We start from the raw sequence: 16,303 nt of genomic DNA, 5'->3' as shown, positions 1-16,303 counted from the left end.
GGGTACTGCTAAAGAGATTAAAATTGTATACAATTTGACAAAAAAAAATTGTAGACAAACTTTTATAAACTAAATGACATAGAGGTTGATGATTATATTGTAACTTATGAGTTGATGCACGTCTTTATTCCTATTGGTGACAGATTATTTAATTTACAAATTTTGTTTAAAAATTTAGTTTTCCTAGCACTACTTATCTTTTGTTATCTGCACGAACTTTGAACATTAACCTTAGTGTTTTGTCGTTTTTAGAATTTTTTGCAGCCTAGTAGCCAGGAGAATGCAATTTAGGTGATCAGCAGTACTTAGCTGCGCATAACGACCGCCAAGAGAAGACAGCAGGAGGAGAATATATACATGACTCCGTAAGATCATAGGAGGAATCAAATCAAATCATGAATCATTAAACAAGAATCTTGGTCTGATGATGAAACAATCGAAAGAAAGAAAGAAAGTATACTACTAATCTCGGGTCCGGTATATATTGTATTAGGGGTAATTAAAAAGCAAAAGAAATAGGCCAAACAAGTATTCTAGTAGATTTTGCCTCCGTTCAAGAAAGGCACGGGAGGGCACGGGAAGGGCGAGGGCAGAGAATCTGCCTCCGTTCAAGAAAGGCTTGGGAACGCTGTTAGAGTTGTCGCAGTCTATTTCAAACCAATCGTACAAGTAACAACTGCTGCTAGGTCCGATCCCAAAAGGGTATGGGATTCTAACATCTCCGCAATGAGTTTCACAATCAGACTTTGCTATTGGGGAACCTTTATCTGATGGTGATGCTGCCACAATGCTTATGCGCCATAACAACAAAATGATCGTACGAAGAAGCAAATGCATATTGCACTCACGTATGGGGTCTTCTATATTATTTTCTCTCTCTTAGTTGTTTATATTTGCCAAGTATGAAGGATATATGGAACTTTCCTGCTGAGAATTAAGGTTGTTTCGCAACCTCTAACATAGGATTGGTCAATTAATTAGTTCTCTTCTGATGTGCAGTTTGTTGTTTAGCTTCTTGTAATTGTGGTCACTGGCTTGTTTTTCGTGTATTTGTTTTTTAGCTTCTTGTTCTTCTTTTGGCTCTTTCTTGTTGGATCCTCTCCTCCTGAACCCTCTGCCGTATTTCTGTCATCTTTTCATAAATTACTTTTGTACGTGTCAGACTATAATTTGCAAATAAGGTAAAGAATAATGGATCCTCACATATAAACAGCCAAACGACATCTTGAGATAATACAAGCATGCGGTACACAAAATATTACTTGCTGAGACCTACCTCAAGTCTCAAGATTTTCAATATAGTAAATCAACTTGATCGGTCTGATTCATGATATGTTTTCGACTCTAATTAATAACAAATTACAAGACATGAGAGCATAGAAAGTGCAATCGGACTCGGACACCAAACTCGTACGGTACATGTGTTGTTCTACATGGTGTTGCGGTAGTTTCAGATACAAGGTTCCTTCCTACTATAATTTACAGTGTGTAATTATAAGCTGACATGCAGGCTTCAAATAGACTTTGCCTAAGCAGTACATCTCACTGACCACATAAAAGCTAAAAGAATGCTACCAATCCTTTTACGAAAACACTACTAAGCATAGTTAAACACTCATCATTCGCCGCCAATTTTCTTAATTTTCCATTTTTAGCAAAGCATTAGCCTTTAGTAGTCGAGTGATCCCAAAGATGCAAACCCATTGCTTGAGTTTCTCAATTTCTGTCGACTTGCATAGTCATCGCAGGTGTTGCTACCATTGGAAAGCTTATTGTTTGGGATAGAAGCCACACGGTTGAGGCCTTCCTTTCCCATTTGTTGCACTTCCATAGGCGAGAGTATCTTGATATACCACACATTGTTCACAAATTCCCTGAAAATAAATAAAGAATCATTATAGCTCCAGTGAATTATGACAAGAATAGTTTCAAAACTTCAGAAGCCAACTTTGGCTCAGAGAAACAGACATCCACAATAGTAACTTAAAATCTCGAAAAGGTGAGAAAACAGTCAAAAGACTAGATGATGTAAACTAGTCCTAGGACACTTTGAACCTCAGAGCATTGTCTAAATTTATCGTTGTTGCTCTCTACAAATTGGCATACAGCATAAAATCATAATATTAGCTGCTTAACGTTAAAATTACGCACAGTGATTCAGCATGAATCATTTTACAAACCATCAGTAATGACTGAAACTCATGGGAAGCTCAACCTTCAGAACTGCTTATGCAAACAGCCAAGAGCGTACATTAATTGACAAATATAAGCAAAATCATGAAAATTTGGGACTTACTGCCAAGGGTCGTCACCAAGGAGAAGAACATCATTCTCCCTGTCAACAAATACAAGCTGCCAGCCTGATCTCTGACGGTCCTCCAGTTGACCTTCAAGGCCAAACATACGTGAGAGCTCACTGCGTAATTCATCATAGCTGCTGAATTTAGAAATATCCAGTGACCTCCCAAAGGACCCTGACTTGTGAACCTGTCAAATTGCACCAATTTAATAAAAATTAAAAATTAAAAAAAATTAAAGAAAAAACAAGAGATACCGATGACAAGTGCTGGTTTTGAAAAAGCAAACACTGATCACGAAGCATTTGCATTACCCAATACAATCTCTGGCAATGCTCCATACATCTGACCATAATGTTAAGAATAAATACGCATGTAAATAAACTATCACAATTATCTCATCTTACCTTCACAAAGGTTCGAGTTGGATTTACTTGGTCCACATTTTCTGAAGACTGCAAGAATCCTGATTCATCTACACAACTTGATGTAGTCATATCGGAATTAAGTGGAAAGTCATTGCCTGTGCCACTGGTATATGAAGCACCAAAGGGCAGGGACAACGAATCATTTCCATTGCCAATATTTCTCAGGTTTGGAATCCCATTATGCAGCATGAGAGATGATGAATCAATGTTCACCCCAAACAAAAGATTGCTTTGGGGATCAGTACCACCTTGGAATGCAGAATATTCTCTACCAGGAAATGGAGGCAAGGCAGTGAGTTCAGAAAAACTTGACTGTGGTGTTCCCGACTGTTCCACTTGGGGAAGTACACATTGAGCAGCTCCAGATGATAGCTGTGGTTCACCAGTGATCTGCTTGGATAACAAGGAAGAAGAAATTGCTGAGTTGGATCCACTTAAGTTAAGTAAGTGGGATGCTCCATCCTGTGATAGCGAACCTAATATACTATGTATAGGGGGGACATCAGATGAAGGTATAGGAATTCCAACAGGGTCAGGAAAGCTCTGCTGCTGAGATTGTGAAGAGATGGACTGTATAGATGCAGACTGGGATTGAGTGATTGAGGCAAAATTAGGTAGAGCAGACATAGCATTCGGGATCTGCTGCTGAACAGACAATTCGTGCAGATGATGGGATTGTTGAAGCTGATGTTGCTGCTGCTGCTGATTCAGCTGCTGTTGTTGCTGATGCTGTTGCTGCTGCTGATGCTGTTGTTGCTGCTGATGCTGTTGCTGCTGCTGCTGTTGCTGATGCTGTTGCTGCTGCTGCTGCTGCTGCTGCTGTTGCTGCTGCTGCTGCTGCTGCTGTTGCTGCTGCTGCTGCTGTTGCTGATGCTGTTGCTGCTGCTGCTGCTGCTGCTGCTGTTGCTGCTGCTGCTGCTGCTGCTGTTGCCTCTGATCACTATAGGGATGATAACGCTGCAACTGCTGTTGCAAAACCTGAGCCTGAGCAGGAGCTTGGTTTTCTTGAAAGTTCTGAAGATAAGCATTTTGAGACTGAGGCAAGACCTGTCTTTGAAGCACAGCAGCAGCTCCATTAGAAACACTTGAAGATTGCTGGAAGGGCAGAAAAGACTGTGAAGAGCCTTTTGAAGAATCAACTGCCCTCATTTCTTGAAGTGCAGCGGCTGCCATTGCTTGGTATAGATCGGGTTGTAGACCTGCCATAGCCGCATCAAGCCTTGGTTGCATCCAAGGAGAAACTCCAAATCCCTGGAAGTTCAAAGATTGCATCGCCTGGTCTCCGAGCCCTCCTTGAAGCCACATCAGTGGAGAATTAATTCCCATATCACCATCTTTGAGACCTGAAATGAATATACCACTGAATATTTTAAGGGGCAAAAGAAACAGTAGAATTTTGTGACAATACCTCAAGCAAAAAACCAAAGATACCGTGGAAAGAGGGAACACCCGATGGCCATGGTCGCTTTAGTCTGAGGGGGAATGGGGATGGATACATTGGGAATGTTGTTAGTGGTTCAATCTCCCACAATGATACTCTTGGCTGCCTATCCCCAGCAGTGGATTCATCCCAGCCAACCTGCATTAGCAGAAAACACGTTTACAAACCTTAGAAAGTTTCAAAAAGTTAAAAAACTGGCCATACCTCAATCAAAAGATCGTAAAATTTATAATAGCAAATATTGGAATTCTAATGAGCATCATAATCACCAAATGCTTTCAACACACCTTCACAGAGCGCCAGTGAGAATTTGGCCAGCGAACAGAATCTAAGTCACTGATGCCAGTTATTGTACCCATGTATCTTAAGGAAAAGAACAAACAAAATAAATAAGAAAGGTAAATAACCCACATAATAGTATAATACAAGTATGAATAACCACTTAATTAAATGTGAATCATAAACTGTATAATGAAACTGAACTACGAGGAGAAATAACACACCGACGGACACTAGACTCTTCTGTCTCAAACAGCATCCTAAATCGCATGCCCACAGAAACCCGAGTGTGATAGACAGCTTTAACATATTTGGCCAGGGGTATCACAAATTCAGATGGACTTGCCCTGCATTGTAAGAAAATAGAAAATTGAGGAATAAGAGGTAAATAGTAGTATTTACAATCAGGAGCAGATGCTCACCTCGGATTATAAAATATAGTAAAGCGGCTATTTGTTGCAGCTGCATGAGCTGCAGCAGCAAGAAGACCAATGTGCATGCTGTCACTTGACAAAACTGATGAGGGCATGACAGTCTGTGGACGATTTGCTCGCCGAATACCTAAGAGCAACTGATTCTTTTCATTCCTGATTGAAGACAACACGTTAGTGAGAGGAAAATGATTACAACAATTCTTGACAGAATAAATACAACCACCACCAACCCTCCAATAACAGAATAACAGTTTAAACTTACCAGATAAAGAGGACCGAATCACCAGCAACAAGTCGTTTAGCACTAACGAACACACTCCATCCTGTCGTGAGAAGATGCCTCTTGGGCTGGCCTGCAAAATAACATGGCAAAACGCAATTAGAAGCTAGAATTACATGTTCAGAATTCCAGACGGTAAATTTTTTTTTTTTTTGTCAAACCAGAGTATAAATTGAAAAATAAGAAATAAAACAAGAAAAACCTGGGTATAGAAAGTTAAGTTCAAGTAAATAAGACATTTAATATGTTTTTAATGAGACAATCATGACTTGGATATTGGATATAACTGATGCCAGTAAATATAAAATTTCCCCAAAATTTTCATTTTGAGATTTAGAACCACGAAGTGTCTGAATTGTGTGTGAAGGACCACTGCCCTCAGTTACTTTGGCATCTACGATAGATCAACAGACTTGAAGAGTGATGTGAAAATGATAAAAGATACTGACAGCAGATACAAAACAGAATACCGAAGAAAATTATACTCACCTCGAAATATGTGTCTGAATTTCCATTCATTATCATGAAGATCCCTTGCAATTAGTTCCTGAGCAGGGGGCTGCTGCGAATAATCCTGAGGAACGGTAAAATAAAATGAATGAAACTAAGTATATGACGAAAAAATAAAGAATGGAAGAGAGATGATCAAATGAGTCCAAGAAAAGGACACCTACAAGAGGGGGAAAAACTTTTTCAGCTGCACGGCGGGGAACAGAGAATCCTCCATGTGTGCTAGTATCACTTGCAGTCAAAGTTTTACAAAAATAGTTGGTTGGCTGTTTGCTGGCAGCACCCAACTCTGCAGGCAGTAGGTATACATCTTTTTGCTCTTGCTACAAAACAGTTTATGTCAGGACATGAAAATTACTTGACTCACAAATCGAAATTTAAAACCAGCCTAATGCAGTACCGGACTTAATGGTTGTAGGGTCATTTGAGCATATACTTCATCCATCTCTACATCTGCCTGTACCATAGAATTAAAATTTTAAGAAGCGTCCCAGGAAATTGTACAGAGAACACATAAACAGGCTGACACGTACGTGCATTGTCACATTGTGCAGCTGACAAATTAGTTGCGGAGGCAAGCTGGGGTAATTGGGAATATGGGCATCCACTTCCTTGTGGGTTGATGCAGCAACCTGTATAAGAAATACCAAGAATTAACAACGCAAAAAGGATACTCTGTAAGGTTAGTGTTCAGGACGAAATGATTAGTTAAATATTAGAAGATTCAGCTGTTTGAGCAACAACAAGTGTACTTAAAAAGTACTGGACTACATTATAGTAATTGAGGTAATGATTTGTATAAAATGCTTAATATACAAATTTGTAGCTATATATATGATGCACAATATCAAACAAAAACAATACAAACAAGTAACGAAAAAATAAGCTCTAATTCATCCTTTATTTATTTATTTATTTATTTTCTATAGGAACAAATCATCCTTTATAAATGAACATACACCTGTGATTACACAGCATGCCAGTATTAAAATGCATACTAATTTTAGTATCCAGACTCCAAGATCACAAGAATAATTATTCATTTTAAGATATGCTCTCAATAATCAAGATGCAGGGAGATACAAAAACAAGACAATGGTACCAAGAGACTAAGTCCTTAAATCAACAAACAACAAACGTCCCTAGTCTACAAACTGCAAACCAGACAATTGTTTTCTGCAAATACCGATCAGAAAGAAAAATCTGCATTCAACAATAAATGAGATAATGATGCAGTTGCTTACCTGCTCGCTGTGGCCCTGTGGAAAGTAGACTACACGACTTCCAAGAAGAGGCAGAGACACCAGAGGCCCGGCACACGCATGCCATAGCTCAGAATTCAAACATTTCTTCTCCTCTGCAATAGCTTCTATGCTTGTGTCAGTACGCATGAAATAAGCATCCATAGATTCAAAATCCTAAACCAATTCAATCTTATAACACGTTTCCAGCTCGAACTCCATCCAGCATTGTGGGCAGTTAAGATAATTGTAAAATAATAAGTTGTGTGTTCAGTCACCAAACTTAATTTCTCAAACATACAAGTAATTTATGCATAAAGTGTCACTTTCTTTACCATGAAATAACTACACAAAGAGACACAACCACTAGTAAAGCAAATATAGAGTAGGCATGTTCAATGACCTTTTAATTAAGACATGCACATATAAAAATTGCCTAACACGTACGCTCAGTAACTTCAGACCCCAAACAAAAATAGCATCAAAGCAAGCAGGACAATGCTCAGAGTGAAATAACAAACGCTTCGATGAAAGTATTAAATTTCAGATGACAAAAAGTGAAAGAACCAAATAAGGAACAAATGCATACCTTCCTGAGGCTGATGATTAAAACCCGGAGACGAGGACGAAGACAAAAGCCTCATTGTTTGAAAATCCAAAAAAGCAACCTTCTTTCACCACCTACTGAAACCCCTTTCAAACCCAACTCAAACAAAGATTCAAATACTAGTCCCTCCTTATTTCTTAAACATATTTAGCACCCGTACTGAGCCCCTTCACCTCTATATCATCAAATGCTGTAAAAAAACAAAAAAAGCCCACCCCCCACCCCCCCCCAAGCAAAAAACCAGAAAAAAATCAACTACCCTTTTGGGAAAATCTCATCCAAAGCCAGTGCCAATACAAAACACAACCCCTCTCACCCTCATACGCCCCAGATCTTCTTCCCCCTACAAACACCCTCCATATTAACCCCAAGTACCACCCTAAACCCTAACTGTCACTTCCAAAGCTCAGAGATTTATCACCTTTAGCAAGCTCCAGAGAAACCCTAGACAACCCAGATCTCAGAATTTGAACAGTAACCTAGCAAGTGAAGTAAAACAGAGAATTGGGGAACTCTTACTGAGCCGAGAGCGACATTTTCGGAAGCTCCGATTTGACTGCCGAGAGAGATGAAGTTTGAGCTTGAGAGAGCTTGAGGTCTGCTTGTGAAGCTGCTGATGAGAGAGAAAGTTAGAGAGAGAGAGAGAGAGAGAGAGAGCTTTATTGGTCTTCAATGAGGGCGTGTTTGGTCTACGATCAATTAATACAGTGGTAATTATTGCTGGTGGGGTAATGTAATGTTCATAGGGATAGCTGTCAGAAAAAGCAAATTAAAATACAAGGACCAAAAATCTAACCACACGTTCCCTATTTTACCCTAGCATTTCCTCCCTTTTTGCAATCTTGCCCATATCACTTTTAAATTTTATATAAGGTGTGAAGAATAAATATTTTTTTTTAAATAAAATCTTTGATATTACAACACAATTTTTATCAAGTGTCATAATATAATTGGTTTAAATTTTTTTTAACTAATTGTGTTGTGACACTTGATGTACTAGTCCATGTTTTCGGCACGATGTACTAGTCCATGTTTTCGGCACTAACTGACTAGAAAAGAGACCCATCTTGTCGAAATTGGATATGCTATGAACCTTCGTGTCCAAAGCTTAAGAATCAACATATTTGGGCAGCACAAATTGAATTAGACAGTCTTCATTAACTCATTTCGCTTGCCATCATACACAAACCAACAACTCTGATTTTTTTTTTCACACTAATCAGCGGTCTGTATGGATTGATCTTTAGACTCGAACACTAACATCCATAGCAAATCCAATTCCCATCTTGCGCATACCAATCAGTTTTTTTCTCTTTTTTCCTCTTTTGGAAATTGCCAATCTTTTTCATGTTAGCTTTTCGGAAGAAAAAAATTCATTTTGGGAAAAGATGATTAGGTTATCATTTGGTTGTCCATATGAATTTAATAAATGGGATTAATCAAATTACGTTGATAGGGAGGTCTGTTATCTCCTATTGTTTTCTCCATAATGCATTGATCCAACTTCCTTAAATATTGGTTAGGGGGCCTGAATTTGTGCATGGTTTGAGTTAAAAATGCTTCTAAATTAAGTTGAACTTCTCCATGTGTGCCCACAAGAGGCAATTTCCTTAAAAGGGTTTGCTGAAATAATCAGTAGGTTGTGATGGTTGCTGGTCATAGTTCAACGTGTCATCTATCAAGCACTTAGAATCTAAATTGTCAATTCAATCAGGGCTGCCACAAATTAATGTTTGAAATACTTCTTGTATTTTACTATCAAATTTTATGTTTTTGTTTTGGTTTATAGCGCTTTAATATGGTTTTAATTAAGCTTATGTTGGCACAAAAATTATTTTTCAATTGCAGAAATGGGTAAAGATTGTCTTATCCAGCAACACTTCACAGTATATATAATATTTAGCATCTTATCATGATAAGAAATTGTGTAAGTTGCAAGAAATACATGGTTCTTGAATAATTATTTTATTAACAAGTAGCTTGAATAAACCAAGTATAGCATGGCTCTCTCGTGAGAACCACATTCAACCATAGCTATGTGTGGCCGTCGAGAATATGGAAACATTGATCCCCCCATGCTTCTTGCATTATTTTAACTAAATCTGTAGCCTTGATTTTGATTAACTCTGTGCAAAAACAAAAACCGTTAGCGATCAAAAATCAACATAACAAATAATTATCTTCCTTACAATTGTCATGTATAATCATTTTTCGTATCAAATAGATCATCTGTTAATGAAACGTATATCACGTTCGCTCTAATCACATGATCATACGGTTATATATACAACAAATGGGGAGGAGAGGGGGAGTTGTTAATACGATTATTTACTCATTGCAGTTAGCATTTCTTGGAAATGCGAGTTGAACATTACAGGCCTTCCTTAATGTTTGACCTGAGTAGCGAATTACCATTTCCTTGAGGCAGTCGCAGGTTTCACGCCTGTCTTCGGTGGTTTTGAATCAGCCTTATAAAATCCTTCACGCCATAGCAATATTCCGTGGAAGGGCCATGAAATGCATTGCATGCTGTGTGGCTACTTGATATATCTCGGTTAGGCTTTTCATGCATGACTTCTCGCCAAGGGCGTTACCTGCTTTTCGTTACTTTTGTTTGACATGTGTTTGATGTCATTCGACTGGTTTGTGGTTTATGCATTGCATGATTTACGTTAGTTTTAAATATTACATATCTTTTTTTATAGTTACTTTTAAGGTCTTTTTAGGCCTTTCTCTGCTCTTTTATTTTTATAGGTAGTACGTTCCAACAAAATTGTAATTGAAGTAGTAACACATTGATTTTTGTTTGATGTTTTTTTTTTAGGTTATACTTTGCAGGAAGGCCTCAAATATATATATATATATAATATTTATAGTATAGAGAGATATGCAAAAGATAACTATGTTTCTTTATTTTATTAAATACAATATATTCTCGTACATTACAAGTAGTAGCTTGAATAAACTAAGTACGTATAGCATGGCTCTCTAGTGCGAAACATATCTTGACCACATTCAACCACGTATGCATGCTTCTCTCTCTTTATTTTAACTCAATCTGTAGACTTCATTTTACTCAATTCTGTGCATAAAAAAGCACAAAACATTAGAAACAGCAAGAACACTTTGAAATATAAGCAATCAAAATGCCACAAATAACAATAACATCAAAATGCTTGTAGCTTAGTCAGTTAATTAAAAATATTCTCTCATTTATGCTCGAGGTCTCGAATTTAAATCTCTCTTGTCCAATATCACTTGTATTAGGATAAACCATCGATACAAAAACAAACAAAAAAATCTTCTTAAAACCATTGTATATAAATTGTTTCTCAAATTAGACACATCACGTGATAATCACATGATGGATTATTGCATGAAAGAGTTGTAGGGAAAGACTTCTCAACACAATACATATATAATAAATTTACTTACTGGTTGCAGTCAACGCTCCTAGAAATGGGAACGTTGATTTGAACTTGACACGCCGCAGGGAGACCAGCAGCAGCGTCTTCCCTAATGCCTTGGTTCTGACTTGCCGCGTCCTTAAGGCATTGGCAGGCTGTACGCCTATCTTCGGTGGTTTGAGTGAGCTGTTTCAGACCCGAAACCCCACTGCAACATGCCGCAGACGGGGTTTCAGCGCCGCTGGTGAGATATGGAAGGCAAGGAGTCAGAGATGACACTGCTTGTTGGCAAGTGACCGTGGCATGCCCCGGTTCAACCAAGACCAACATGGCCAACCCCACTGCCACTGCCACTGCCACTGCAACAACGCCCTTCATTTTTCTCGTACGTTTGATTTTCGATATCAATTGATGAAGTGCTAGAGTGTTTAGTTACCCTAATCGTGAGCTTAAATTGTTATGTAGGTTATGGTATGTAGGGTTTGAGGGGTATTTATAGTTGACAATGGAAGATATGATCCAAAGAGATGAGGGGATTTTTGGCGTGAAAGTGAGAAGCCGTTGTGGAATGAACTTGTGCTTTTTCTTGTTCTGATATGGGAAGGTTGAGCATCCTTTGCATGCTCCCTACTCCCTACCTCTTCTCTGGGTTAGGCTTTTCATGCATGCCATGGGCGTTACAATTTTTCTTCGAAAGAGAAGTTGAGTAAATTTGGTTTACTGACAATTGTTTATCTCTTGCTTGTTAGCTGATCATATCGAACTAAGTACGAGTCTTTTGAAAGGGCCAAAAGTATTTTCTTACTACCAAAAGCGTTTATGACTGTGTTTGGCAGAAAGTGAATTAAAAGTTTTTCTCAGTCATAGGAGCGTTTTCCAAAGAAGCACCTACCAAGTGTTACGTAAAAAAATTCATTTCAACGTGTTTCTACTAAAAACGGTTTTAGCAAAAGCACATTATTGAAGTTGAAATCATTTTCTTTACTTCACTATTAACAAATGATACTTTTACATGCAACACTAGGTTACATCAGATACCTAATTCTATGCAGATTAAAAATTGGTAGTCACTTTCTTACGCCGAAAAAATATATTGATGATGCTTTCAATTTCAATTTTGATCTGCTTGTTTCTGTTTCACTTCGTCATGATCCTTTCAACTATACAATTCGTAGACTACGTAACACAACAACAGTCAGCTCTTGAAAGCTTCCTTCAGAGATCATTCATGTAGAAATTCCATGCTAGCAATGCTGCTCCAACCGCAGGCTCCACCTGACGGTGATTCAAGATAACAAATAAAGCAGTATTGTAAGTAAAACGTTCGAAATTCAACAAGATAATGTGCATATACAAGCATATGGGACAGTAGTTAGTCGGACCTTTACCTAATTATAGCTAATAACTATTATTAGTTCCTTCCGCAGACTATTTGCGTGTTGCCTATTTTTCATGTACTGTCTAGCTATCAGTTTGATATGAACTCGCTTTTCCATTTTATTCAAAGGAAAGTGTGGAATTGAAAGACAAGGAAGGTCGACTCTTGTGAGCGCTCAAGAAGCCATCTAGCGAAAGAAGTTGGCTCACTTATTTGCATGAAATGTCAAAAGTTGATTGAAGCGAGGCAGAAGATGTGTTTACCTAATTATAGCTAATAACTATTATTAGTTCCTTCCGCAGACTATTTGCGTGTTGCCTATTTTTCATGTACTGTCTAGCTATCAGTTTGATATGAACTCGCTTTTCCATTTTATTCAAAGGAAAGTGTGGAATTGAAAGACAAGGAAGGTCGACTCTTGTGAGCGCTCAAGAAGCCATCTAGCGAAAGAAGTTGGCTCACTTATTTGCATGAAATGTCAAAAGTTGATTGAAGCGAGGCAGAAGATGTGTTTACCTTTGGCCTAATTGGAACTGCCCCTGGGTAGTCCTTGGAGATGCATTTGATGACTTCAATACCTATATCCCACCTTTTATTTGCTTCAAGAACACCACCAACCATGACGAGCGGAAAAGAATCTTTCCCCTCTGCAATTATTTTAGTACAAAAAAAAAAAAAATTAGCATGCACGTTAGGGACATCCTACATATCAATTATTACTTGCAACACATAAAACTCCTTGAATCTGATACCCATAAAGAATATCTCTCATGAATACTACAATAATACATCCCCATATGTACAAGGAATGGGCATAGAACAAAGGCATAAAACTTGAAAATTAAATAAGACAGCTAGGCATGACCATACAGCTGCCACACCATCGTACTTCAAATAAACATTGCACGTTAAGATGGAAGGTCAACTAGGTGTACTTTCAACAAGCCGTACCCCCGCTTGTGGGAAGCGAGAGCACAAGACAGAGGGAAGACAACAGCTATAGGTGCCAATCAACTATAATGATATTTAAACTCATAAAGTGAATCAAATCAAGGCCCCACACAGCCACGTTGTATTAATCATTTTGTTTTTACAACTGGGTATTTAAATAGTATCACTACCCTACCGCTAAATGATTAATGTCCATGAGGTCATGCATAACCTCACGTGTCATGGCTTATTATGCATCATACAAATCCAAGAATTATTGGTTCAGTACCTGGACCACACAAGCCAAGTCTTTGAACAACAGCTTTCACACTGAGCCCCAACTCCTGGACTGAATCAAACAAGATATTATTTGCAACTTCATCACCAGCCTCTGCACAAGATACAACAACTGGAACAAGCGCTGCAATGCGAGCCCAGGATGGATCTGCATATGTCCACCTAAAATCCAATATAAAATTACAGTTGTTATCTGATATCCCATACAATCAAACCCCTGGCACTCATTTATATCAACATATCTTGTGAATTACGGTTCAGATGTACCAAATGATTGAGTTCTCACTGCATTTTCCCAAGATGGTTCACAGAGACATACACAAAACACCAAAATTCCTTTTAAATAAAATGTATTTCAATCAAGAATGCATGACAAGTGCAAAAGAAAAATAAGCACAGATTTTCAAGAGACTAAAATCCACTAAAAAAATTATGGTAATTCTCACTCTACTACCCTTGAGTATCGTGGTTTTCAAACTTTCATACATCAAGTTTTTTTTCATCTCAGCCTCATGCCTAAAGTGAGGATTGTGGGTCACCTTCATACTTTTGTTAGGCTTTCTGTCAAAACCTCTGTTAACGTGTGATGTGGCTACAATAAGTGGAAACCGTCTCACATATAGGTATCCAGCAATTTAGGGTGTGTCAGTATTGATATCTAACAAGATTAGTCTCAAAATATGAAATGATTGTACTTTAATGGAACCGGAAAACTTTTACAATATACATCTATACTAAATCATAGCTACAATAAGTGGAAACCGTCTCACATTTTTGCATCATGTAACCAGGACTATTCAAGGGATGGAATAAACCTTGTCATATATTTCACCAAAACTGTGTCAATGACAACTAGTAACTTCACCCATATATGTGATGATGGCATTTATAAGTTTCAGATAGATACCCAATGAGTTCATCCGGAGAAGAAAGACCAAGCTCCTCTAAAATACTAGATGTAAGCTTTGTATCTGGACCACGACCATCATTGGCCCTTACCACTGCGGTTAATGCCTGAGCAGCTATACCGTATCCACTACAAGTAAACAAGATATTACCTTCAATAGAACTGCCAGAAAGAGAAAGGGTGCGAAGAAAAAGAAGCCTACATCTTTACTGATCACATCCCATATGCTATTGAGTATCAACTATCGAATTCTAAGATTGATAATAAGTGTATTTAGCAAATCGATTCATTTACACATGGCAATGAAATCTTACAATTAAGCACAACATATACCGTCAGGCAGGGAGCATCTTCTGATTATAGGATGAGCATAATGATATGATAAATGATGAGCAGGAAAGAGTAGGATGAAACGTGAAAAACAGAAAGAACTCTACGAGATTTTAAACTAAGTTTTAATTCAAAATATGATCAAGACGCCAGAAAAGGACCAAAAGGTTCCGGGTTTAACATCTCCCATTAAGTTCTTTCTTCTCACAACCCTAATATCTTTCTATATGCTTCGTGGTTAGGCTGGTTCAATGACAACCACCTCCATAATGTAGATAAAGCATTGGCCATACCATCCCCTATAATTTTCATAAATTAGGAGCATCATGGATTCATGAGGCAGAGAATGAGATAGAGCAGAAATAAGAACAATGCAACAAGGCTATACCTTCCCCAATCACCTAAGGTAGGACCTGCACCAGCTGCCCGAGCTTCTCTACCGTCTTCTGTGAACCCGTAGGCAATGGTCCCTGTGCCGGCAATTAGAACACACCCATGAAGCTTTCCCAGAGTCCCACAAGCTAGAGCAGCCACAGCATCATTCTGAACATACAACTTCACATGGCTGGGAAATATATCCCTATTGAAACCAAGAAAAAATCAAACATTTAGTACAAAACAACATTAATTCGACATTGATATGCGTCGAAAACCCAAAAGAACCAAAAGGGTCCGATGATAAAACCAAAGAGAAGCATACAAATGTGAACAATGTAGGAAAAGATAGAGACTTGGAAGTGTTACCTCATCCAATCCAATATTCTCTGCTGATCAGTGGGGTGGTTGACGCCGGAAACCGCCAAACAAACAGCCCGAACCGCCGACCGGGTCGAACCCGACTTGGCCAGCGCTTCCGCCATCACCTGCTCCAACGTTTCCCTCGCAGCCGCCTCTACGATTTCACCAGAAAGTGATCCCAATTGGGTAAAAAACCACCATCAAAACTTCAAAACAGTAAAAATCAACTGAAAATCCAAGAAATGAAGAACAATTACCGCCAACGCTGTTGTGGTTGGTGCAGCCAGCAACAGCTCGAGCGAGGACGGGAACCGGGTCGGGGAGGGGGTCAGAGAAGGGCAAAATGGGCATGCAAATGCAGACGGTGGAGGTGGTTCCGCCGTCCACACCCAATATAACATCTCCGGCGCCGGCGGCCACTGGCATTTGGTGCTCAAAGTCCCAGATTTCGCCATTCCTGTAGGGCTTCATCTGGGTTTTCACGGTGGTCCAATTGAATCGTATTGGATCCGATGGGATTGGAATTCCGCGTTTGTTTGGAGGAATTGGAGAGGTTAAAAAGCGCCAACGGAAGCTCGGTCTCCCAGCGTCGGAGACAGATGGGGATAAACGGAAGAGAACAAGGAGGAGAGGTTGGGGGGGTCGGATGTTCTGGGACCCTCTTCAAACATAAAATTGTAATTAATTTTTTAATTTTTAATTTTTGCTTTTGTTCCCGGACGGCAAATGGGAGGGCCATAATTATGATTAATTAATACTAATGGATGTTGCTAATTACTATTATTATTATTTTTTTCAT

General features: G+C 38.7%; 3 protein-coding genes across 5 annotated transcripts; all 3 read right to left on the bottom strand.

The window, feature by feature from the left end:
* Positions 1–1,246: 1,246 nt before the first annotated feature.
* LOC137738941 (auxin response factor 6-like) lies at positions 1,247–8,196 on the bottom strand. 3 transcript variants are annotated; one of them, XM_068478410.1, is made up of 15 exons: positions 8,037–8,193; positions 7,500–7,961; positions 6,914–7,026; positions 6,203–6,301; positions 6,070–6,126; positions 5,834–5,992; positions 5,649–5,733; positions 5,142–5,232; positions 4,868–5,032; positions 4,670–4,792; positions 4,454–4,529; positions 4,157–4,304; positions 2,705–4,068; positions 2,297–2,487; positions 1,247–1,874 (listed from the first exon to the last, which is right to left on the bottom strand). In XM_068478410.1, exons 2-15 carry the CDS (start codon positions 7,552–7,554, stop codon positions 1,670–1,672), a joined length of 2,931 nt encoding a protein of 976 aa, XP_068334511.1. In that variant the 5' UTR covers positions 7,555–7,961; positions 8,037–8,193; the 3' UTR covers positions 1,247–1,669. The 3 variants fall into 3 exon arrangements, with proteins under 3 accessions (XP_068334511.1, XP_068334510.1, XP_068334512.1); XM_068478409.1 differs by having other exon boundaries at positions 7,500–8,196; XM_068478411.1 differs by having other exon boundaries at positions 4,175–4,304; positions 7,500–8,196.
* A 2,393-nt stretch (positions 8,197–10,589) lies between these two features.
* On the bottom strand, positions 10,590–11,302 carry LOC137740484 (non-specific lipid-transfer protein A-like). The gene is made up of 2 exons (XM_068480342.1): positions 10,953–11,302; positions 10,590–10,599 (listed from the first exon to the last, which is right to left on the bottom strand). Exons 1-2 carry the CDS (start codon positions 11,300–11,302, stop codon positions 10,590–10,592), a joined length of 360 nt encoding a protein of 119 aa, XP_068336443.1.
* A 714-nt stretch (positions 11,303–12,016) lies between these two features.
* Positions 12,017–16,174, bottom strand: LOC137740050 (uncharacterized). The gene is made up of 7 exons (XM_068479838.1): positions 15,762–16,174; positions 15,511–15,658; positions 15,155–15,346; positions 14,437–14,565; positions 13,522–13,691; positions 12,819–12,949; positions 12,017–12,199 (listed from the first exon to the last, which is right to left on the bottom strand). The coding sequence occupies exons 1-7, from the start codon at positions 15,973–15,975 to the stop codon at positions 12,140–12,142; spliced, it is 1,044 nt and encodes a 347-aa protein (XP_068335939.1). The 5' UTR covers positions 15,976–16,174; the 3' UTR covers positions 12,017–12,139.
* Positions 16,175–16,303: the final 129 nt, after the last annotated feature.

The sequence above is a fragment of the Pyrus communis genome, chromosome 7, assembly GCF_963583255.1.
Source record: "Pyrus communis chromosome 7, drPyrComm1.1, whole genome shotgun sequence".
Lineage (NCBI taxonomy): Eukaryota > Viridiplantae > Streptophyta > Magnoliopsida > Rosales > Rosaceae > Pyrus > Pyrus communis.
The sequence above is the reverse complement of the archived record's forward strand: the minus strand, read 5'-3'. Positions and strand labels throughout refer to the sequence as shown.

Coding starts and splice junctions, on each gene's coding strand:
- LOC137738941 (XM_068478409.1), bottom strand. CDS start 7,554: ATGAGGCTTTTGTCTTCGTCCTCGTCTCCGGGTTTTAATCATCAGCCT. Junction 5,993..6,069: donor CCCTACAACCATTAAGTCCG/GTACTGCATTAG, acceptor ACTGTTTTGTAG/CAAGAGCAAAAAGATGTATA. Junction 4,530..4,669: donor GAAGAGTCTAGTGTCCGTCG/GTGTGTTATTTC, acceptor CTTTTCCTTAAG/ATACATGGGTACAATAACTG.
- LOC137740484 (XM_068480342.1), bottom strand. CDS start 11,302: ATGAAGGGCGTTGTTGCAGTGGCAGTGGCAGTGGCAGTGGGGTTGGCC.
- LOC137740050 (XM_068479838.1), bottom strand. CDS start 15,975: ATGAAGCCCTACAGGAATGGCGAAATCTGGGACTTTGAGCACCAAATG. Junction 14,566..15,154: donor ACCTTAGGTGATTGGGGAAG/GTATAGCCTTGT, acceptor GTTTACTTGTAG/TGGATACGGTATAGCTGCTC. Junction 12,200..12,818: donor CAGTTCCAATTAGGCCAAAG/GTAAACACATCT, acceptor AATCACCGTCAG/GTGGAGCCTGCGGTTGGAGC.